Raw genomic sequence first — 22,405 nt, 5'->3', positions numbered from 1 at the left:
CTGCCGCCCTGGGTGTCGTGCGGATAACGCCGTGAGCACGACGGCGCACTTCGCGCTCCTGGGTCTGGACCGGGGCGATTGGGTGCCGGGCTACTGGCTCGCGGACTGTGAGGCGTGTCGGTGGCGCGCTTGTGAGGCGTGTCTCTTGTTGCAGGTTGAGGGGCGAAGTGAATGGCTAGGCTTCGAAGGGGATATGGATCCTGTGGGCGTGTGGGGGGGGGTGTTAGGAAGGGTGGGGAGGGGAGGGGGGATTTGATCATGGGGCTGGAGACGGGAGGTAGGGTTGGAGAAAGACGGAAGGAGGAGTGGAAACAGAAAGTGAGTACAAGGTGAGTACACGATCGATGAATTTACCGCTGTCGCTATAGCTGCTTGACGCAGACCGGTCTCATGTCGGGAGGATTCTCAAAAACCTCATTCCTTCTTGTGGTATACTCTGACGTATCGTACGTGTTCAATCCCCTGTGCGTCCTCGCGTCTCTGCGCCTCGATCTTGTACCCGCCGAGTCGGGGCCACACCTTGGTCCAGCAAAACCAGTAGAACACGCCAAGCAGCAGCACGCTGACACCAACAATCGGGAAGACATAGTACGGGTAGCCATCTGCGTTCCACGGGCCACTTGGCGGAATGAAGGGCACAAGGGCCAGGAATATGTTCGCAGCAAGGTACAGAATTGCGACTGGTAGGTACGTGTGCCATGGAGACTCCCAGTGCTCCTTTTTGTTGTAGTGGAGGTAGATGAGACCAGCTGTGACGAAGCCGTTGATCCACGCGCCGGGGTAGGTGTAGAGATCGGTGATGAAGTTGTAGGCGGGTCCGGCGGGAGGGGCGACAAGGACGATGACTGTGATGAGCCAGTGGAGGAAGAGAGCTGGCGCTGGAGCGCCGAAAGGCTTGATAGAGGCCCAGAACTTGCTGTATGGCAGAAGGCCCTCCTTGGCGAATTCTTGGTTAAGACGAGAATGCGCGAAGCTGACTGCGAGCACGTTGCCTAGATTACTGAAAGCTACGAAAACAGGCAGACTGCGGGCGCCAGCACTGTCACCGAAGACGTTGCGGAAGAAGACACCCGCCACAATGGCTTCACTGCCCGCGAGGTCTTCCTTCGAGATGGCGGCAAAGTACGCAACATTTGCAAGAACGTACAAGATCGTGGTGCCGCCAACCGCAAGAGGCGCAGCCCACGTGAGCGTTTTCTTGGGATTCCTGATCTCGCCGAGCACGTAGTTGGCGTTCTCCCATCCTTTGTAGGAGTAGATGATGCGGAGTAGCGCCTGGCAGTACTCGTAGGCACCGCCTCCACCGTAACCTTCACCTTCGTGGAATGTGAACGCATTATCGAAGTTGTGCGGGTTGGGGACCCTCCGATGTCCTGCTAGAGCTGCAAATCCGGAGAATACGATGAAAAGTAGGATAAAGACCTTAAACACGCCCAGAACGTTGAACAATCGGATGCCCCACTTCGGCGCAACAGAGTGCAATATCACGGAGAAGGTGATGCACGCAATGGCAATGCCACGTGCGACCCACCCGTCGACCGTGCTGCCGGAAGCCAACAGGCAGTAGCGTCCGAAAGCCAGAGCGTTACCTGATGAGAAACCAAGCAGCAGCATCTGTGCGGCGAGAACGCACGTCGCAACATATCTGGGGTGACGGTAGACACGCTCCAGGTAGTTTTTCTCGCCACCGGAGCGTGGAATAGCAAGGCCAAACTCGATGAAGACCGACAGACCAGCGAGCGTGAGAATGCCGCCGATAATCCACAGAAAGAGCGAAACACCGACAGAGCCAGAGACCGCGAAGATGCCCGACGGCGTGGAGAAGACTACAAGGTGTCAGAGGCTCCAGGCTGCACAAATTCACATACGTCTTCACTTACTTCCAGTGCCGATCATCTTGTTCAAGATGACAAAAACGGTCGCCGTGTAACCCAGCTTCTGACTGTCATCGTAGACGAAGGCTTGGTCTGCCTGCACGCTGACATTCTCGTCTGTGTAGCCTGGAAGAGGATGGGGTGTCTCGTGGCCGGTCTCTTGTGCGACCTTGCGGTCATACTCGTCAGACTTGCTGGCCATTTGGACTGGGTCCCACAACTAGGTATCTCTGTCAATGAAAGGTCGAGAAAGAGTGGCGACGCTAGTAGTGCCGCTGGGCGACGGGTGGATGACAAGTGGTAAGCAGTAGAGCGGACGCGCTGCAGCTATCAAGAGTTCTGGAGAATAGACTGGGGTCATATACGTGTATTTCGTTGCGTGCTTACCTTTGTCTATCCAGACTGCATCGTCCTTGCACGGAACGCCTGCAGCTCGCGATCGTCATACAGATTGACGTTTCAAGGCTTGGGTTACATGGCAGCCAAATAATTCAAACCTTTCATCAGCGCTGACTGGTCGAAACGTACCCAATCAGGAAGGTCAAGCAATGTGCGTGTTGGAGCACTCTTGGTATGCGCTATGAGCGGTGCCCAAAGTAAGCAGCTCCGATGTCGTGATTGCTCGGCGCAATTCGTCTACCATAAAAGTGCAAAGAGCACCTTGGCAATCGCAAAGCATCGCATTGTGTGGCGAGAAGCCCTTTTGGTGGCTGTAGAAATTGTCGATTGCGAAAGATGTGTACGAGTAGGAGCTGCGCACGTGTCAGGGATGTGCGCAGTCCCGAGTTCCTTGCGAAGGATGTCGAGGCGTGTCTGGTTGCTGTCGCAATAGTTGTGCACCCAACCGCTCGAGGTGAATCCTGCGGATTCGCAAGATTCAGGGCTGACAACGCGTGACTTAGGTGTTGTGGCGAGCTCTGATGCGCGTTGCGCTTTCTCTTTGCGCGTCTCCACTCGCTTGGAATACGCGTTAGCTAGGTCGAAAGCCAAAACACGGTCCGCGTAAGATTGATAACGTGTTGGATAAGCGAGTGAGCCAGGCAAGCGAGTGAGCCACCCTACCAAGCTTACAAACCTGTTCAAGCGTACATCCAAACCACGTTAAGAGATAATATATATATATTAATATAGCAGACTAAGCAGTAACGCACTTCACGGGTATGCCGGTCACACGGGTATGCCGGTCACTCTGCCAAGACCCCACCAACATCTCCATCTACACCACAATGCTACAACAACAACGCGATTTAGGACCTTTAAAGGAAGATAGAGTACACCTTTCGATTCAAACTATAAAACAAGACGCGAATCTCTCCCAGCAACGCGCTGCAGTTCTTTACAACGTCTCTCAAACTGTAACAACGCGCTACGAACAGTGACCCGATACCACTAGGATACGGTTCCAGCGACTCATGACCATGGCCCTTGTCGCATGGCATGAGCTCGCACCAAACTGCCACTGAACCCTTATATATAAGGAGCAAGGAACTGTAGCATTGCAGAGTAGTTTTTCTATATCCTTTTGTACAAGACCTATAGGTGTAGAGAATATATCCTAGTGTTCTTATCATCCTAGCACTCCCATATGCCTTGTAGCGGATTCACACCTATTCCGGATATCTCTCTTCTTGCCTGCGTCGTTACACAAACAACCCTAAGCAATTAACGCGCTAGGCAACCTGCACAAGCAGAATGGACACCTAGATTAAGGAATTTAGACAAGAACAAGGTGGAGGTGATTGTTTAGTATATACTTGACCTAGCTGCAAGAGGATTCCCCCCTTAGCTGGCTACTGTGGCTTAGGCTGGCGGATGGGTGTAGTAGTCTGGCCAAAGGCCAATAAACTTGAAGGATGTCTACTTCCTAACAACTTTTGCTAAAAAGCATGCACAAGTTAACTAGACGTCTAGTTAACTGCGTAGATAATATATATCTAGCTTAAGCCAAGCTGGCTAAGCTAATGTAACCGGCTAGCTCTAGCTCTTCTTTAGCTTTAGAATCTAGATCGTTACAATGGGTAGGGTAGGCTTTTTTTTTCTTCTAGCTCCTTAACTATTAGAGATACGCTTACGTAATGTATTACTTGATAGAAGTGCCCAGTAATGCGCTTTCTAGTAGAAGAAAATTTCCTGATTTGGCCTAGTATTGATTAAGTTATCGAGCCTACCTAGCAAAGTATACCCATGGATGGGTATGCTCGCTAGGTACCCCCCCTTTTTTCACTGTCTTTTAGATTTAGCAGCTGTAATATAAGAGCTACAAGGAAGAGCTATATAAGAAAAATAAACAACATGTAATTTTGTTTAAAATGGGCCCTTATTCGCCTACATTGGCCTGGTATTAGCTAAGTTAGGGGGGGTACCCAAACAGGACTTTAGAGCATACCCATCCGCCAGCCTAATAAGAGCCACTCCTCTCTTAAGTTTTAAGAGCTCTGCAGAGAGAACAATATCTACACGCTCTATATGCCACCTTACTTATCTCACCTGCTACAGCCACTTAATACTAGCTGCTTCTTGCTGTTAAAGCGCGCGTACAGCTGTAAGGTTAAGAGCCTAATCTGCCACCACATTAACTACTGTTGCAGCCAAAATAGAGGCAAAATGTACATACATTTGCACCCCTGAATTGGCTGGTAAATAGGCATGATATCTGCTGCGACACACCCCCTTACGTCTAACTAGGACAGCATGATTAGAGGTAACTTAACGCAGAGAAATGCCTAACATGCTAAGTAGGTGAATCCTTCTTCGTGATGCTCTACACTATGCTCTAGATAGTAGCCCTAGTTGAGCAGGTACTATGCTAAGGCTTGGCTATAGTCACCCATAGAACACGAAAATCCATTCAACCTTTGCTTGCGCAGCTTCCGCGTCCGGGCTCATAACTGTTGCAGCCAAAATAGAGGCAAAATGTACATACATTTGCACCCCTGAATTGGCTGGTAAATAGTCATGATATCTGCTGCGACAACTACATTACCAAGCTTAAGTTTCTGCCAGCGTTTAAGGCAGTATTTAGTCAATTGTTCACCTTAACTAATATCTGCTCAGCCTTTCAAGGCGCAGGCATTGTGCCTCTCTAACTAGACGTTGTACTCCAGCTGCTCTCCCAGAGGCTCCCTGGGAAGCTTGTACGCCGAGTAACGTACGCGAGCTTGAAGCTCAATCAACATTGATACGTGAGCGCATGCGACAGCATAAGAGCTTGTCACCAGATTCAATTATTGGGGCGATTGACTAGCTTAAGAAGGGCGCTGAGGTGATGATGCTCTTGGCTGAGCTGATGCGCGATCGGATTGCCAGCCTTGAGAAGGCTAATGAGGCAGCGTCAGCGCGCAAACAGCGTAGAAAAAAGCGATTACAGCAGCGTGGGGTCTTAGCAAAGGGAGCTAGAGAGGCTTTACTCGCGCAACGTGAGGCTGAGCAGCAGATTGAGCGTGAACAGTGTCAAAATAGAGAGCGATCAGGCCTTAGCCGCCAGGCTCTCGCGCGCTGCAAGAGGTGCAGAGAGACTGGACACAACTCACGCACGTGTAAAAAAGATATTGCAGATACTGCTTAATCTACTGCATTAATATCTATATATCAGCTCATGATGTGGTTGAGATGTACGCCTCTGGAGGTGCCAAAGTTGGTCGGGCTGGCCGCTCGCTTGTACTGGCGACTCGCTTGTAACCTATGTTACGTTAATTGTGTGCAATGATCGGGGCTATCATGTTGCAGCGCTCTTACACCCAAGACGACAGCCACGGGCAATACGTCAGCCCCATCGAAGCTGTGGCCCACAAACACCCGCACAAAAAGTCCTATCTCGCGACTCAACTCAAATTAAGGCCACTGCAAGAGATGGCGATTCGACCCAGGATCACCAGGGGAGCGAAATGTCAAGCTTTACAAGTCGACTGCAGTAAAGCTTAATTCACGCCGCGGCCGCCACGACGCAGGCACGGCCACAAACACATTCCAAGTCCATGAGACGCTTTGCAATTGATTGACGTCCATGAAAACAGAATAGAGATGAATGCGAAGTTGCCCGGAGCCTCATCTTGTGTCAGTCAACCAGCTCTTTGGAATCGACCGCTCATTGGTGGATCATCTCTGCCCACACTCCCCACAAACCCCAGGAACTGTGAAGTGGACCTTCAAGCCATGCCCCGCGTTAAGCACAATCCTCGAGTCTCTTGATTGGATTATGCACTAAGGAACAAACCAACTTGTATTTCCCGCGGCTCATGACGGCATGTTTGAAGGCTTTTGGGAGATTGTGCCTGCGCGTCCGCGGCGAAAATGATGAGGACCGAGCATCAATGCTTCAATTTCGCCGTGACACCAGCGCTCGGCCGCTATTCTCCGCTGCGCATGGACAACACCGAGTTATATAAGACGACTTGCTCAGCCTTCTTTCGAAATTGGCGCACTGCGATTTCCAAGGATTGACTAAAGATGCGTCTCAGCTTTGCAATTGCATGCCTGCTCGAGGCATGCTCGGCCTTGTCCGCAGTCAATCGTAAGGCTTGTCAACACCCAACGCGAGACCCCCTGGATGGCTGTCCCAAGAACACGATCCTCGTCGGCCCAGGCCAGAAATACAGCACAGTCCAGTCTGCGATCTTGAGTCTGCCGAACAACACCGCAGCTTCGCACATCCTTGTTCTCCCCGGCAATTACACCGAGCAAGTCAACGTCACTCGCGCAGGCCCCGTGTACCTCTTTGGCCAGACGAAGCACCCAAATGACCAGAGCAAGAACATCGTTAACATCATCTGGCGCAATGCTACCGGTGCTGGCGTCACGCCCAATATCGACAACGCTTACACCTCCACGCTCACAGTAGCACCGACCTTCAACTCTAGTACCACTGGCAGCGGCCCTACCGGCAACCCAGTTCCAGCAGACACTCCGTTTGGCAACACTGACTTCAGAGCGTACAACCTGAACTTTGTTAATGACTACAGACCGTATTCTGCTGGTCCTTCGCTTGCTGTTTCAGTGAGCTATGCCAATACCGGATTCTACTTCTGTGGATTCTACTCCTACCAAGACACTGTATGTCACCTCTTCATGGTTCCTGGTGAGAAGCTAATTCAAGATCTAGGTGTATATCGGCAAGCTGGGAAACGCCTACTTTTACAAGAACGAGGTCGCCGGCCAAACCGACTTCTTCTATGGCTTCGGTACTGCTTGGATTCAATCAAGTCTTGTCACTCTGCGTAACTGCGGCGGAGGAATTACCGCCTGGAAAGGCACCAACACGACTTTTGTCAACAAATACGTAGGTTCTGCATTTTGCGGGTCTGAGCAGTGAGTTGACTATTACTAGGGTGTTTACATCCACGACTCAGTTGTCCAGAAAGCAAACTCTTCACTCGCGTTGACAGGAAAGTGCGCGCTTGGACGACCGTGGAACGCGCTGCACCGCTCCATCTTTGCTAACACCTACCTGGACGACTCGATAAAGCCCAGCGGTTACATCGCTTGGAGCACCTCCGACCCTCATCTCAGCGTCAACACCACCATGGCTGAGTACAAGACTTACGGACCTGGCTTCAATGCTACGGGCAGAGCCGCCGACAACGTCACTATCGTGATGGACAAGAAGCAGTTTGAGCCATACTCGACAGTGGACAAAGTTTTCCAGTACCCATTTTCCAGCAAGGGTGGAAACACAGCATGGATCGATAGAGATCCAGAACGATAATGGAGCTGCCCTCTTTGAGATCTTATTATAAGCCATTGCAATCAACGCATTCTTCATCCTCTTTTGTCTTGCCTTCATAACGAAGACCAGCACAGTACAGACCCTTCCATCTACTTCCTTTGAGCCAGATATCCCACTGTGTGACTGTGAAAGGCATACGGCCTTTGTAACAGTGATTCAAAATTCCACCACACAGTAGTCGTAGTACGTTCCGCATTGTCGCCGAGCGACACAGCTGTTTGGTATCCCTACTACTCTCTACTCGCAACCAACGGGAGGATGACGGGGTGCGCATCATCAACTGACCATCATCTACGCCACTCGTACTCGGTATCAACGTGACTTACTGATTTAAGGACCATGAGACGCTTCATAACCTTGCCGTGATGAATTGGAACGGAGCCTTCATCGCTCTCGGCGTCCCACAACGACACGACTCCGACCCCATGTTCGGGTTCCCAGCGATGAGGTCCGCGAGCAAGTTCCAGCTTCTAGTATTAATATTGGCGTGCCAGTGCAACTCGAAATGTTGCAGTAGCACGAACGTGAGCTTCTTGAGCTTCGCAACATCACGAAGTCGGTGCACAAGGAAGCTCAGCGCGTCGACATGGCTCCACCACTTCTTACGATTTGCATGTGATGCAATCCGGCCCAGGAACCTTCCCCGACGTCTCGGGATAGCCTGCCAGGGTCGGGATTGTTTTGATTTGCATAGTAAGAGCGATCCTCGGAGCAAGGAGGCATAGCAATGCTCAGGTCCATAAGCCATCGCGTGTTCTGTACCTCTATGGTGTAAACGAATGCCGCAGCTACGATGAAGCCATGAGTACCTGAGAAACGGAGCTCATTCTGTCCATGGGACACCTCCACTACTTCTGCGTTCACTCTCTTGCAGACATGAAGGAGCGCAAGGTTGACATTTTTGCGGTTGAAGATACGACGGTAGAACTTGTAATCGTGGCGGCGCTGCCAGAAGTCTTGCTGGCGGACCCTTATATCTGGCCAGAGCTCGATGGGGTAATGTAGCATGAGCGCGTACCTGTACATTTTGATATGCAGCTCGATCGGAAGTTCCATGAAGCCCGGTTTGAGGGCTCTCTGTAAAATGGGTAGTGTAAGAACTCGGACACCATATCAAGGGCAAATTACCTGCGGACGCTGGTAGCGCTGGCCGTACAGCTTTTGGTAAGGCTTGTAGGGCTTGATTACATCTCGGCTATGGACCAAGTATGTGTTGGCATGAGACTGACCAAGGGCGTCTGGCGCATGGCTAGATGCCTTCTAGGAGGAACACCGTGGCTATGCAAAAGCCAGGGGGATCGTACTGTACTCAATGAGCATCAAAACCTCGGCATCTGGGCAGGACCTTTACAAATCTTCAGCCATGACTGCTGAGTTAATAACGTCGGTTGTAGTGGAATCCCTTCACGGATCCGCCGAACAATTCGGGATAATATACGCACAGAGTCCGCATTACGGACCCACTATATACAGTGTGCCCGCCATTCACGCACTTTCACGGTTTTCCCAAGCTACCCGCCATCTGCACTGCACTTATATCGAAGCAAAAGACAAATCGTCCAAATGCTTTCTGGTCTGCACAGCAGGCCGCGCCATTAGGGACTTTCGATATGAAGAGCATGTGAAATTAGTAATCTCGATGACTTGTCATTCGGCTCTTGATTGAATGGAATGAAGATCGCATAGCTTTCGGCATTCGACTTGCGCATACACGCAGTTGAGTTTACTACGCTCTACTCTTATAATTTCCCCACACAGCCACCTAACCAGTTGCAAAAAAGATGTCAATATCCCCACAACACACTACAATCATACTGCAAAAGTAAGCGATTAATGACACAGAGGCCTCTGGCTATGCCAACAATGTGATGAGATTCTAGTGCCCAAGATGCTCTTCAAAAACGAAGTCGAAACGATATCTAACCAGGTACATTCGCCCCAAGAGTGGAGGAACTTATCGACTGTTTCCGAAAATCTTCACGCAGATGAACTGTTCACGCAAATTGGCAAATCTGATTGCCATGTTGAGATGGACACTTAAGGAGTTTGTGTGGAGTGAATTAGTTGAAGTATCGAACTGAAGCCGAGAAAGGAGTAATATATATACCCAGCAGTTTGTGGTCATATAGCCGGTCCTAACATGACTCGCTCATCTTAAGCTAATCAATAAGTCATGGCTCGAACTCCCCTCAGAAATCCGCGCTTAGATTCTTCGCTATGTTTTTGTCCTGAACGACTCAAGTTTTGGGCACATTGCAACACTGCCCGTGGCTTAAGTCAATCACGATTCCCATGCCCTGTGCTGGTTATTCGTTCAACTTTGGGTGGTCCAATCGTAAGGTGTATCAAAGAGATACTTCCGAGCTTCCCTTCAAGTCATGGAATGAAAAGGCTTTCGACTTCTCATCTTTATGGGACTCTCTTCAGGACAGTCGGCTACGACCCGACGCTTTGAGCAACCTCAGTCTGGTATTTGGACTTGACTTCCGCGTGAGAGGCCTCGACTGCGAAAACTTGCAAAACACATTCGGAGGCCTCCTCATCGAGAAGTATGGCCTGATGATTGAGACCAATATACCGTCTCCCAAGCCTACTGCTATCGACGACGATGTCGCTAACTGGCTGTCCCTTCCTCGTGACCTCAAGAATTTGGTGCAAGAGTATGTGACGACGGACCAGAACGCAAATACCAATTTGACCATCAATTTAGCTTACCTTATTTGTAGTGGTGTCTGACAATACCTCGAGTCTATCCCCTTGGACAAATTACTCGCGGTGAATGATGCTGCAGAGAAATCTAAATGCGCAAGGCAGACTCGGAAGAAGTGGAACGATCATGCAAAGTTAGATTGACGTTACATTGCTAGAGCTGTATCACCGCATATAGTGGCTCTGAGAATATATGTCTCGCCCCGCTTTAGGAGTTGCACGCAATGATTTGATATATCGCCTCCGATGTGATGCCTTTCAAGGTTTCTACCTTGCTAATGGAATGTTGTTGCCCATCACAGCCTCTGACATTAATATCCTCAAGGATCCAAGTAGGCTATTCACACAGTGGAGTGTGCGTATGATATCGGACTTCTGCAGTGAATAAGATGGCAGTCGTGAGGCGTATCTTCGCTGAAGCGTCGCACAAGCCTTTCAAATTGTTCGTACAATCCGAGACACAGTTGTGAACGGCAGGTCAGAGTTGTGATGTGCAGATCTTTGCATCTGGATCATGGTGTCTAACATTGGGGTTGCAGAGTAGTCGCACAATGGGGAAGGAGCAAAGCAGAAGTGTCTGCGTAGAGCTCGATCACGAATAGTTTTAAGGCCGAAGGAACCGAGCGTCCGCGGTTCTCCGGTATCACAAGCCAGCGCGTGCACTCTCCATAGACAATTTGCGCAGCTTATGACTAAATTTGGCCTTGTTGAGTTTGAAATAGGATTACAGGCGGCTTCACTGGGCGTTGCCATGTAGATTAGCCCCTCGAGTAAGCCCACGAAAAGCCAATCAGTTACATCCTTCCGTACATGTGCATCGGATCGGTATACAAATCTGCCAGATAGTGGCTGCGAGTGTACACCCTCAATGCTGGCTCGGGTGTCTAGCGTAGGTTCTAGCTGATGGGAAATCCAGTGTTGAGCATTTTGTGGGTACATTTGCTGGTGCTTAAACCCGTATAATTACCAGCAATCGCAGATGCACAGACAAAAGTGGGTGTGTATAGGAACAATTGGCCATTTGGGGTCTCCGCAACAGTGGAAAAAGACACTAGCTACCTAAGCTCGCATTTGTGTTGTAGTATGTCCGAGTCTAGTGAGCCCTGGCTCGCGGTTCGGAGCGCGCGATGTGGAGTCGTGCCGTTTCAGCCTTACACTCTCCGTTCCTGATTGGGCATGTCGATCTCCATAGCTCTTCTCCAATGACATCCGACAAGCAGCACCGTGATAGCTATTCAGGATGATCTTGTGTATAAGAACTGAGAAGTGAATCCAGAAGGGACCATCAGGCAAAGAGCATTCTATCGTTGACCATCATGAAGTTCTCAACCTTACTTACCGGAGCGTTCCTTGGCCTCACGCCTTTCACAACGTACGCAGCCAACTCGTTCTCGGCCTCCAACTTGTACTATGCAGCTGGATTGAAAGAGGAGCAGCAGACAACTCTATTCGAGGGTCTGCAGAGCGCTGGCGTGAAGGTGCTGCGCGTGTGGCTTGATGGTAGGATTGATCCCCCATCTCATAGAACATCACTGACTTGTTACGAAGGCCAGAGCCAAGGCCAAAAGGGCACAGATATCGATCCCTTTCCGTCTCTGCAAGGCGACTCACCCACAGCCTGGGATGATACCGTCCTCAACCGTCTCGACAAGTTCATGGTCAAGGCGCACGATTACGGTATCAAGCTATTGATCTCAGTCCACAGCTACAATGCCCTCGAAGGCAACAGTGATTTTTATGGAAAGTGGTACGGCAAAGGCGACTTCTATACCAACAGCGACGCCATCAGTCACTTCAAGGACCGCATTGCGCACGTGCTTGCACATGTCAATCCTGCCAACGGCAAGACCTGGGCACAAAGCCCCGAATACATCTTCGCATTCGAGGCTCAGAATGAAGCCATGCACCCTCAGGTACTAATTTTGTCAGCAAAAGTTGAAGTCTGCGGCTAACGTGTCTTGCAGGGCAACGCCAAAGCCCTCCAATCCTGGCAGTGCACCATGGCTGAGTCACTGAAGTCCGCACTCGCTGGGAGCACCGATATTCTTGTCACGACTGGCGGCGGCGCCTATCTTGCCAACTCTCTTCTCGACGGATACTTCAACTGTGCGGCCCTTGACGTCCTCGCCATCCACGCCTACGGCATCGGTGACTTCGCCACCGAGAAGCTGAAGCTTTTCGTTGACCGCGCTATAGCCGCCAACAAAAAGCTTATCATGCAAGAGTGGGGTGCGTGCTATACTTCTGCTTCGAACAACAACTGTAATGGCGGTAGTCCTATCAGCACTAGTGCGCGTGATGCAAACATCAAGCAGTGGGCAGCACAGATCGACGCTGCTGGCATTCCGTGGTTCTACTGGCAGATTCTGCCAAATGCGGACCCGCACCACGATTGGGATTATGAGGTCGGTATCGACGATAACAACTGGGAGGTCTTGAAGGAGGCGGGACTCGCAGCTGGTCAGGCCGAGAGTGCCTTTGACTTCTCGGGCTGGCTTCTGTAGAATAGGGAACCTCGGTCAGTCGAGAGGGCGTAATTTGCTCTGTTGGGTATGATTTTGTCTCAGTGTATCACTCTGTAGCTGGAAGTCTCTAAAGTCAATAGCCCATAGTAGCCATCCGGTCTCTGTGCGATGGATATATCGGGGCCGTAGCAGTAGCGTTATCAACAATCGAGTCAATTTCGACCTCACACACGTGCACATCCAACAAGGTAGAAATGAGACCTATGCAGATAAATGTTAGGCTCGAACAGGTAATCAACAAGTCAATCCGAGGTCGCTGGGCCTCGCACAATTGATTTTTGACAACTGTGTGTAGCAGACATAATGTTGCGGTATCAAGGGCAAATGTATATAACGAGTGTATTGTGTTGTTCTGTGTTGTTGTCCTGCTTGTATCTTTGCTCTCCAAGGCTCGCTGCGGGGTCTGTTTTGATGACGTGTTTGTGATGCAGCTGAGGTAAGAGGTACTCAACAACATGAGGAAGTAGCACCAGACCACCGCCAACAACACGTGATCTGCTTCTCCTCTCAACCGTTACATAAAATCTAGTCTCACAGGCACCTAGTAGTCTGGCTATATACAGTAGTTTAACATGCGCGCAGGAGGTTAATAGTGCGTAGCAAACCAGCGGTACACAGGAGTTTGTGGTTTTGCTTTTCGGTCTTGATTTCTGACCGATGGGTGCCAATCGTCACCTGTAATATGGTGTAACCACGTGGCTCAGATCACATGATATTCTATTGTAGCAGGCACTGCCTGGTGGGCAAGTGCACTTATCTGAGAGCTGAGAGCTCCTGTAACAGAACATCACAACACGACAACAGATAGCAATACACCCGTTGATCACAGTCTCCGACCGATACTGCTCATGCAGTTACATATGGGTACCCTGCGGCCGCCAAACTCTGATTAGCAAGTTGCACTTATTATCGTACGATTTTGCCGTTCGTGCCTTGTTCAGCTTAATAGAAGTCTGCCGCAGATTACTTCAATCCTGAAATTTCTTCGAGATTGACCCTAAGAAACTTGGCAGGTATTGACGATGCCGGATTCCGGGTGGGTGATGTACTGTATCTGTGGACCCTATTCATGCTCCAACTACTTGCTATTTAAGAGGAGCTTTCATCCAGAATCTAATACGGCAGTAGCATATTCGTTTCAAGTCATTCCTTTCCACATTCATTAACATTTACTTTTCCGCCATGATTGCGATTCAGACCCTTCCATGTCTTCTGTTAGCACTGGCTTCACTGGCTAGCGCTGAAGATATCTATGTATCTCCTAAGGGTAGGGGTAGTGGCTCGTATAACTCACCGTTAGGCGACATACAGAAGGCTGTTGACGCAGCTGAGTCGGGCGACACTATCGTCTTGATGGGCGGCATATATGCTCCAAGCAAGAACATTCAAATCAGCACGAAGTGTTCCGCCAGCGCCAAATGTACAGTCCGCCCTAATGGTACCGACAAGGTTGTAATCGATGGGAAGAATATGCCAGGGTAAACTACACATGTAATCTGCTGCCAGATCATTGCTAACTCTACACAGAACCCCGAAGAAGTACAAAGAAGACCTTCCCAACAAGGAACGCGGCATCTTCCATGTACAGAATGCACAACACTGGCGTTTTTTCGACCTGGAGCTTAAGAACGGACCGTACGGCATGTATGCGCGTGACGCATCTAACAACCACTACGAACGCATCGTAACGCACCACAACTACGAAACAGGCTTCCAACTTGAAGGTTCCTCGTCCAACAACGTTATAGTCAATCTTGACTCGTATCGGAACGCGGACCCGCGTAAGAATGGAAAGAGTGCAGACGGATTCGCCTGCAAGGAGGGCAAGGGCACTGGAAATGTAATTCGAGGAGCCAGGCTTTACGAGAACTCTGACGATGGGCTGGATCTATGGTAAATCAGGCTCTGAATCGCTCTAGAACGGAAGCTAACTTGCGTGAAAGGGAATTCGAGTCTCCCCTTGTCATTGAGGATGTGGTGGCCTGGGGCAATGGCTACAACCGCTGGGACTTTTCGCCGCATGAATCAGATGGCAACGGCATCAAGCTGGGTGGTGGATCACACCCTTCTGCACCATTTGTCAACCATATCGTGCGCAATGTAATGTCATTCCAGAACTTGCGTCGCGGCTTCACAGACAACAACAACCCTGGTAGCATGACCCTTGAACGCTGCACCGCATTTGAGAACGACGAATTTGGCTTCAACTTCCAGCTTTCAAAGCCGATCATCAAATCTTCGATTGCTTTTGGCAACAAAGGCGCGGAGACGAAGCTGAAGGGCGGTGTCAAGGACAGTGGCAACTCCTGGAACAAAGGTGGATGGAGCAAGAACCAGTTCGCAAGTACGAACAGCACGACGATCAAGGCTACGAGGAGGTCAGGCGGTAAGCTTCCGGCGACAAGCTTCCTACGCTCTGCTGATGGATCTGCAATTGGTGCCGACATGCAGAAGGTCTGAGGTGAATGACAGAACTCCTCGAGAAGCTGCAGCAAAGCCAACAACAATGGACACCTGACGACTGACATTTATCACCATCCTTTTTTTCTACCATACCGTGTTCGTGCACTTAATGCGCGGATTCAGTCAATTCGTCAAACCAACCATATCGCGTACCTGCAAAAACGAGGCTGTAGAGCCACATACAATAGATGTTGTTATAATATTTTTAGTAGAGTAATCTTTAGACCTATGCAAAAAAGTTCATCTATGAAAATTAATTATGCAGGGTAGCAGTGCGGCTGCTGCAGGTCTTATAAAGGCGACACTACGTCCCAGATTTGACAACGATACAGCGTGGCATTTGCCATCGAATAAACCCGGGTCTCAGTGCAACCTCGGAATGAGTAAAGTACAGCTACTCATTGCTGCTCTGGACCTGGGATCTAGCGGAAGATGCACACGCCACAACGTAATGACTTTTCGCCGACAGCACTTCAGCTGTCATAGGTCCTGCTACTCTGCGCAGATTCTCAAGCCACGATCCGGTATAGACCGGCAATACTCCCTTATTGGGAGCTATGTACCGAAAAGTTATGTAGTTTGATGCAGGGGTGAGTTGACAGAGTCGGAACGAGAGGTGTTCTTCTCTGCAGAGAGGAGGCTCGCTTCTCTGACCAAATGCGCCCTATGCAACTTCGCCCTTGCCCTCAAAACCGAGAGACTCGAGAGTTTTGGCACTCAACTACTCACAAGATCAGACGACCCGCCAAAGCGAATCAAACATGGGTCAGGGCGTACGTCATGACCGCAACAAGTATTTTCACGACCCTGACGCCGGTCGCTGGTCAACATCCGATTTCAAGACGCCTGTAGTCTCCACGCCTATCCTCGGCTGCATTAAAAGTCAAGCACAGGGTACTTGAGATATAGAAATGATGAACTCTATTTCGCATGAGTCTTTGTGAGACACGGTACTTGACCTTTACCTGCACTGTAAAAATAGTCCAGCTCCCCACCACAGATCCACTGACTCCGCTCCACTCGATCGCACCCCAGTCTCAAGGCTCTCCAATGCCCTCAGCTTTGCTGGCATGCACATAATCCTCGCACTCCCGCCAAAGGTCGATGTATTGAGCCGCACAGATGCCTCGGCCTGAAAACACCTTCCCGACAGCGATTTTCAACTGCCTTTGTCTTATTAAATCTTATAGTTAACTTAGGCTGCTTATATTTGTCTTATAAGACGCTAAAATCACTTAGTATTACTATACACCGAACGAGCCCATACATGGTAAATCACGAGCACACCTATCGAGAGCATACTCATCACGAGCGAGACCCAGACGGGAGACGCCCAAAAGTCTGGCTCCTACCAGCTCTCTCTTGTCGCCAACCCTCGATCCACGAGGACCACCCACGAGGAGCCATCTACGAGGATTCTAACTCGAATGCCAGCTATGCGCCCTGCCCTGAGCGCGATCAGCGAACCTCAGCGGCGAAAATAGCGTCAGCTGCTACCTACTCATACGAGCGCTCGTGTGCTGTTAGATATAGATTCATAATACGTGGCTGCGTTGCCGAATAAGTACGATTGTGAATCCATAAGCCAACAACATTTTGAGCTGAGCGCTACAGCAGTCAGACAGTTTAAATACTAATAAAGAATATCTCAAAAGTACGAACAGTGATGGCAGGGTGAAGTAAGGACATAAAAATTACTATCCCCATCTACCACCTCTCCTTTAAGGAGTGCAACGGCCGTAGCCTCATTATCCTGCTTCAATATCTCAGTCTCAGTCTCTATCTCAGTCTCAGTCTCTATCTCAGTCTCAGTCTCTATCTCAGTCTCAGTCTCTATCTCAGTCTCAGTCTCGATCCCAGTCTCAATAAAAGATCGTAGTGACAAAAGAATATGCAAGAAATGAACCCCGAGATCACTCTTCACCAACCACCTCCAAACTGTCGTTTGCAAGGCCCCGCTATGAACAATTCGAAGCCACATGCACTCTTTTCCTGAATCGCCAAACATGGATATGAAACGTGACGCCCAACATGCAGGACGCTGCTTACAAGCCAGCGGCAAGGCCAGCAATAGCAAAGACAACAGCAAGGACGGAACCAGCAAGATTGAGTTCGATACCCGACGCGCCGCCGGAGCTCTGCTGGGTCGAGCTGCCGCCCTGGTTGAATTCGGAAGATCCACCGCTGACGCTGCTGCTCGAGTCGCCTGTTGCCTGAGCACTGCTGCCTGTCCCTGAAGCAGCCTGTGTGCTTGTCTCCTCGGCACGGTTGCCGCCGCCAACGTTACCACCTGGCACGTTGGCGATGTCTGCTGTCTGTGTCGCGGAGCCGGACTTGGGTGCCTCGCCAGGGTTCTCGCCGGTGCCCATGAGCGAGCCGAGAATGACCTGGTCGTTTGTAATCTCGACGGTGTTGTTGGTACCAGCGTAATCGGTGTACTTGTAGCTCTTGGATCCAGACTTCTTGATGCCGTCAGGAGCGTCATAGCATTGGACGGTAAGCTCCTGGAAGCGGGCGTAGTAGTAGCCGTTCTGCATGTACTGGCTGTTCCAGTCAATCTCACCGCCAGCCCAGTCGATGGTGCCCTTCTCGTTGGTGGGCAGACCGGCGGGCCAGAGCGAAAGCATGACACGAGAGGGTGTCTGAGGGTAGTCGAAGCGGTTGGCGGTGCCATTCCATGTATCCTTGCGGTTCAGGGTGCGGAGGTCGTTGCCGTCGACGGACCAGGTGAGTGTGTCCTCCTTCCAGTCAATGCAGTACTCGTGCATGGTCGAGGCGCTATTGCCTCCAGGTAGGGTGAGGTTCTTACCATTCGTATCTGCATAACGTCAGTCATGTTACCCAAATGTCGTGCGCAAGGCTTCATACAAACTGTGACACCCTGCGAATAGAAGTTAGACTGCACGTGGCCAGTATCAACACCGACCCATTCGAAGTCGATCTCGTCCTTTACGTCGGACATGAGAATGAAAGCTGTGACGACACCCTTGCCCTGCGCCGTGGTGGCCTTCGTACAGATCTTGCCGTACCAGACGTAGTGTGTCGAAGCCAGCAGTGTTCCAACTGTGTCTTGGGCCATTGTCAAGAGCGTCGACTTCTTGCCGCTGCTGGGGTCGGTGTAGATGGCGGGCATGCCCTGCGACTGCCAATCGGCCTTGGACGAGTCGCCGAGGTACTTGTCGATGGACTGGACATTGCTGAGCGTGTCGAGGTTGTAGGTGCCGGACTGGCAGACGGGGCCGGGCACGCACGAGTCGAACGAGTGTGACATGAGCGGGTCACAGCCGCCGAGGCAGAAAGCGCCAACACCGCAGTCACCGTATACTGCGAGGCTGTTAGCAGCGCGACAACGAGGCCGAGGCTGGGGGGTACGCACGCGAGCAGCATGGTGTGTCTGACGGGCAGTGGCTGTCCGCTGTGCATTTGGCACCAGCGTAGACCGTGCTAGCGAGGGCAGCAGCCGTGAAGACGGTGGAGAGGGCGCCGCGAACCATTGTCGCGGGAGATTTTTGTGGCGGGGATGTCGTGCAATGCGGCCAAGAGGTGCGCGTGCAGCCGCGCAGCTGTCAAAGCCGGGCTGTCACTCCAACAACAGCAGGCCGGTCGAAGGTGAATGCACTGTGCTAAACGTGCCGGCCAAGGGTCTAGTGAACAGGTGAGGGGATCTGGGGTGAAGCCAGGCGAATGGGGCAGCGGACGGTGGGTGTGGGTATTACGGGGGTGTATGTCCCTGAAGCGTAGTGAGACTGGTGGGCGCTGTAGCGAGCGTCGATGGTCACAAGAGCTGCGACCTGTGGGTTAGATGCACGAAAAGATGGACGGGAATCGAAACACGCGGCGATGCAACATCGAGGAGATGTTAAGAGCGAGCGGCGGCGACAGGAGGGATGCGTCGATGCGAGTACGAGAGGCGCCTGGGCGGACGGGCCCGGGGAAAGTGTCATGCAGCGATTGATTGACATTGCTGAGGGTCTATTTCCCTGTTGGTATGCGCTAGAGCCGCATTGGGCAGCTCTCCACATCAATTCGCGGACCACGTCTCACCTTGCGCGCTATTTGATGCCTTCCACTTTACAATCACGAGCGGCGCAGGCTGAGCTGCTTGCCTGAGCGCGCACAATCGCACTTCAATTGCTGTCTCTTGGTCTTCTGCAGTGCTGTTTACCCTGCATCGCCACCCTGCATCTCTTTAGTAGCCATCTAGCGCATATCGATAGCGCATCTATTTATTTTTGGGCGGCCTATGGAAAAGAAAGCTTGAGCAGCCCTGCATTGTTGCACCACTGATCGTCAACCCCGCGCCCCACTGCCATCTGTACCGGCTTGTGCCCCAACATCATCCTGGAATGTGCATCTGTCAGCCTGTGTTTGTTTTACCTGCGTCATGTTAGCTGTCGCGTGCTTCCATGGCTGGGAAACGAACCGCCATTCCTGCGCACATTTGTGTAAGTAAGTTGTGGCGGTTGCCCCTGACCCTGCCTGACCCTGACCGGAACTGTGGCTGCCGAGCACGAGTCAGACCCTAACACGACCTCAGCCGCACTGTCGTGGTGATCAACGCGGCAGACGTCACATGCCTCGTTGAAATGTTTGCGAGGTTGTATGAGGTGGCAACAGCGCGCTATCGAGCTGCTGGGATCTCTATTAATATGTTTGCTAGTGAATGTTGCCGTCAGGCTGCGTAGTACATTCCTCCGTGCGCATAGTCAATTTGATTGCGCGAGTTGTCCAGATAGCTTTATCACCTAATTACTTTAAAGTCATTCTCAAAGATTTTTTGAAATGATTTGTCTAGAACTCGTCGGTGACAGAAATTACAGGAGCTTGAGAATTTTCCATGACTTCATTGATTGATTTATACTCCCTCGTCATGTTCGTGTTAGTATCCAGAATGGTCGTTCCAAAACCTCAAACAGTCCTGATTAGCTCGAGCTCAGATTGTAATGCGCTATAAGAGCGAATGCTTTGCGAAGTTGGCAAGCAGTTTCCGATGGTCATCATCTTGCGAGCTTCTGCCAACCAGCTAAGCAGCATCATCGCCAACATCCTTCTCCTGAGCCTGCTTGCACGTCAGCTTGTGCTTCTTCCAGGCCTTCTGACGGTCAGGTAAGTGGTAGTGCCGTCTTACACTTGGCGCACTTGAGCAAGGAGTTTCCGGCCTTAGTCGTAGCAGCGCCGCACTTCAGACAGCCAATCTTCTGCAGCTCCGTGTCTATAGCACCAGTACTAGACTTGGAGAAGCGTTAAGGTCGAGCTGAGGAATTGCGGGCGGCAACGGTGCCCACGTTGTCCTTGCTGATGGTCGAGGCGAAGATCACTGGGACGGCGGCACGTATGGCCGAGTCGGGGCATCCTTGAAGGGGCTCATGGTCGCGAGGTACTTCTTTGGGAAGTAACCAGCATTGCAGCTGCAAATTAAAGGGTCATCTGTTTCTGTGGAGATTGGCATGTGCCCTGCGACTTGATACTCGCACATGTTCTTGTGGTTCCACCGGCGGCATCGCTCAGCAAAGGTTGGCAGCGTATGTTTCCAGAACTTTGTCTCGCCATCATTAACGTTGACACATACAAGTTTGCCACCCAATAAAGCCATGAGAGGAGCTAGATAAGCACACCCGTTGGAAGTGCGTAGCAGAAGCAGAGCAGCGTCCAAGAAGACCCTCTGGTGAGAGATGCGGATACAGTCAACGAGGATGGTGCAGACATGTTGCGGTGGAGTGAACAGTGCGCATATGCAGCAGGAATTGAAAGCTTGAACTGAGGCTGCATTGTGTAAAGCTACGAACAGTATGTATACATGAGTGGCTGTAAACAGCGCTAGGTGCTCATGGAGATTAGAGCAGCCGCACGATATACATAGGCTCAAGCCTAGGGGGTGCTAGAACAGAGCCACTGCTCTACGGTGCCTCTAATGCAGCTTTTTCTGACGACCTACCAACGCGGCGCAGCTCTCAAGTATGTCTTTTCATGCTGTATGGCATGCTGATTGACTGGAAGGCAACGCTGCAGCGCTCAGTGACCAATTCAACAACTGAGGCGGAGCTGCTAGCTCTGTCGACAGCAGCCAGCGAGCTACAGGCTTGGAATCAACTGTTCAAACACATCAAGCTTAACCTAAAGATAGTACCAACAATATATTGCAACAACCTGCAGACAGTGGGTGTTGTCACTAAGCACGAAGACAAGCTGTTTACGCGTTTGCGTTATGTGGATATCCCCCAGCATTAGCTGAGACAGGAGGTGGCTGAAGGACGTGTATCAGTCTAGTGGAAGCCCACTAACCTCATACCAGCTGACGGACTCACTGAGTTTGTTCAACAGCTTAGACTGAGAGACGTCAAAGATTGCTAATTGAAGGCAGAAGCACTAGACAGTCCTGAGCCAGCGAGCTTGACTTACTAGTACTACGATGATATAGGTATAATACAGGATTTTAATCAGATAGGAAGATCAGCTTTAGTTGACACCGCAGCTGAGGGGGTGTGTAACCACGTGGCTTAGATCACATGATATCCTATTGTAGCAGGTACTGCCTGGTGGGCAAGTGCGCTTACCTCAGAGCTGAGAGCTCCTGTAACATAACATCACAACACGACAACAGATAGCAATACACTCGTTGATCACAGTCTCCGACCGACACTGCTCACGCAGTTACATATAACGTAGTTCACAAGCGAGCGGTCCAACCCAAGCGAGCGGTCCATCCCAACCATGATAGCCTAATAACTACTTTGCATTACAATGCCATCCCAACGCAACGTGCAATTAACCTATACTGAAGGGACCTTACAGCTTGCTATCCAAGCTACAATTGAAGATCGCGACGAGAGCGAAAGACGCGCTATTGCAGCCTTCAGCGTACCTCGAACTACTGTCCGCCGACGACGCCAAGGAGCCCTCTCTCGACGCGATCGCGAGCCCAATTCAAAGAAGCTGAGCAAACTGGAGGAGGAGGCCCTTGTACAACGTATACTTGAGCTTGACACAAGAGGAATACCTGCTACAAAGGCTATGGTGCGAGATATGGCCAATGATCTGCTTGCTGAGCGCGGTGGAGAGCCTGTTGGCAAGCACTGGGTAGACAACTTCAAGACGCGTACGCCTGAGATCAA

At 50.9% G+C, this 22,405-nt stretch overlaps 7 protein-coding genes across 7 annotated transcripts; 4 read left to right on the top strand and 3 right to left on the bottom strand.

Moving 5' to 3' along the window:
• Positions 1–414: 414 nt before the first annotated feature.
• On the bottom strand, positions 415–2,076 carry M421DRAFT_58886 (low-affinity methionine permease; the record flags this gene model as incomplete). The annotated part of the gene is made up of 2 exons (XM_033595637.1): positions 415–1,826; positions 1,881–2,076. The coding sequence occupies 2 exons, from the start codon at positions 2,074–2,076 to the stop codon at positions 415–417; spliced, it is 1,608 nt and encodes a 535-aa protein (XP_033450715.1).
• A 4,186-nt stretch (positions 2,077–6,262) lies between these two features.
• M421DRAFT_418780 (carbohydrate esterase family 8 protein) lies at positions 6,263–7,631 on the top strand. Its single transcript, XM_033591898.1, has 3 exons — positions 6,263–6,923; positions 6,973–7,149; positions 7,198–7,631. The coding sequence occupies exons 1-3, from the start codon at positions 6,321–6,323 to the stop codon at positions 7,573–7,575; spliced, it is 1,158 nt and encodes a 385-aa protein (XP_033450714.1). The 5' UTR covers positions 6,263–6,320; the 3' UTR covers positions 7,576–7,631.
• Positions 7,632–8,169: 538 nt separating this feature from the next.
• M421DRAFT_90995 (uncharacterized protein) lies at positions 8,170–8,843 on the bottom strand (the record flags this gene model as incomplete). Its single annotated transcript, XM_033597902.1, has 4 exons — positions 8,170–8,583; positions 8,615–8,673; positions 8,725–8,791; positions 8,826–8,843. The coding sequence occupies 4 exons, from the start codon at positions 8,841–8,843 to the stop codon at positions 8,170–8,172; spliced, it is 558 nt and encodes a 185-aa protein (XP_033450713.1).
• Positions 8,844–11,570: 2,727 nt separating this feature from the next.
• On the top strand, positions 11,571–12,997 carry M421DRAFT_418779 (glycoside hydrolase family 5 protein). The gene is made up of 3 exons (XM_033591897.1): positions 11,571–11,805; positions 11,854–12,218; positions 12,270–12,997. The coding sequence occupies exons 1-3, from the start codon at positions 11,622–11,624 to the stop codon at positions 12,807–12,809; spliced, it is 1,089 nt and encodes a 362-aa protein (XP_033450712.1). The 5' UTR covers positions 11,571–11,621; the 3' UTR covers positions 12,810–12,997.
• Positions 12,998–14,012: 1,015 nt separating this feature from the next.
• On the top strand, positions 14,013–15,290 carry M421DRAFT_58915 (polysaccharide lyase family 9 protein; the record flags this gene model as incomplete). The annotated part of the gene is made up of 3 exons (XM_033595640.1): positions 14,013–14,308; positions 14,358–14,723; positions 14,774–15,290. 3 exons carry the CDS (start codon positions 14,013–14,015, stop codon positions 15,288–15,290), a joined length of 1,179 nt encoding a protein of 392 aa, XP_033450711.1.
• Positions 15,291–17,338: 2,048 nt separating this feature from the next.
• Positions 17,339–18,787, bottom strand: M421DRAFT_58898 (glycoside hydrolase family 16 protein; the record flags this gene model as incomplete). Its single annotated transcript, XM_033595639.1, has 3 exons — positions 17,339–18,111; positions 18,162–18,617; positions 18,670–18,787. The coding sequence occupies 3 exons, from the start codon at positions 18,785–18,787 to the stop codon at positions 17,339–17,341; spliced, it is 1,347 nt and encodes a 448-aa protein (XP_033450710.1).
• A 2,410-nt stretch (positions 18,788–21,197) lies between these two features.
• Positions 21,198–21,509, top strand: M421DRAFT_38721 (uncharacterized protein; the record flags this gene model as incomplete). Its single annotated transcript, XM_033589922.1, has 1 exon — positions 21,198–21,509. A coding segment is annotated over one exon (312 nt), but the record flags the coding sequence as incomplete, so codon positions are not given.
• Between the last annotated feature and the right edge of the window lie 896 nt (positions 21,510–22,405).

Source organism: Didymella exigua (genome assembly GCF_010094145.1).
Source record: "Didymella exigua CBS 183.55 unplaced genomic scaffold M421scaffold_8, whole genome shotgun sequence".
NCBI classification, from domain to species: Eukaryota; Fungi; Ascomycota; class Dothideomycetes; order Pleosporales; family Didymellaceae; genus Didymella; species Didymella exigua.
This window is presented reverse-complemented; position numbering and strand designations above follow the sequence as displayed.

Coding starts and splice junctions, on each gene's coding strand:
- M421DRAFT_418780 (XM_033591898.1), top strand. CDS start 6,321: ATGCGTCTCAGCTTTGCAATTGCATGCCTGCTCGAGGCATGCTCGGCC. Junction 6,924..6,972: donor TCTACTCCTACCAAGACACT/GTATGTCACCTC, acceptor TTCAAGATCTAG/GTGTATATCGGCAAGCTGGG. Junction 7,150..7,197: donor CGACTTTTGTCAACAAATAC/GTAGGTTCTGCA, acceptor GACTATTACTAG/GGTGTTTACATCCACGACTC.
- M421DRAFT_418779 (XM_033591897.1), top strand. CDS start 11,622: ATGAAGTTCTCAACCTTACTTACCGGAGCGTTCCTTGGCCTCACGCCT. Junction 11,806..11,853: donor GCTGCGCGTGTGGCTTGATG/GTAGGATTGATC, acceptor CTTGTTACGAAG/GCCAGAGCCAAGGCCAAAAG. Junction 12,219..12,269: donor ATGAAGCCATGCACCCTCAG/GTACTAATTTTG, acceptor CGTGTCTTGCAG/GGCAACGCCAAAGCCCTCCA.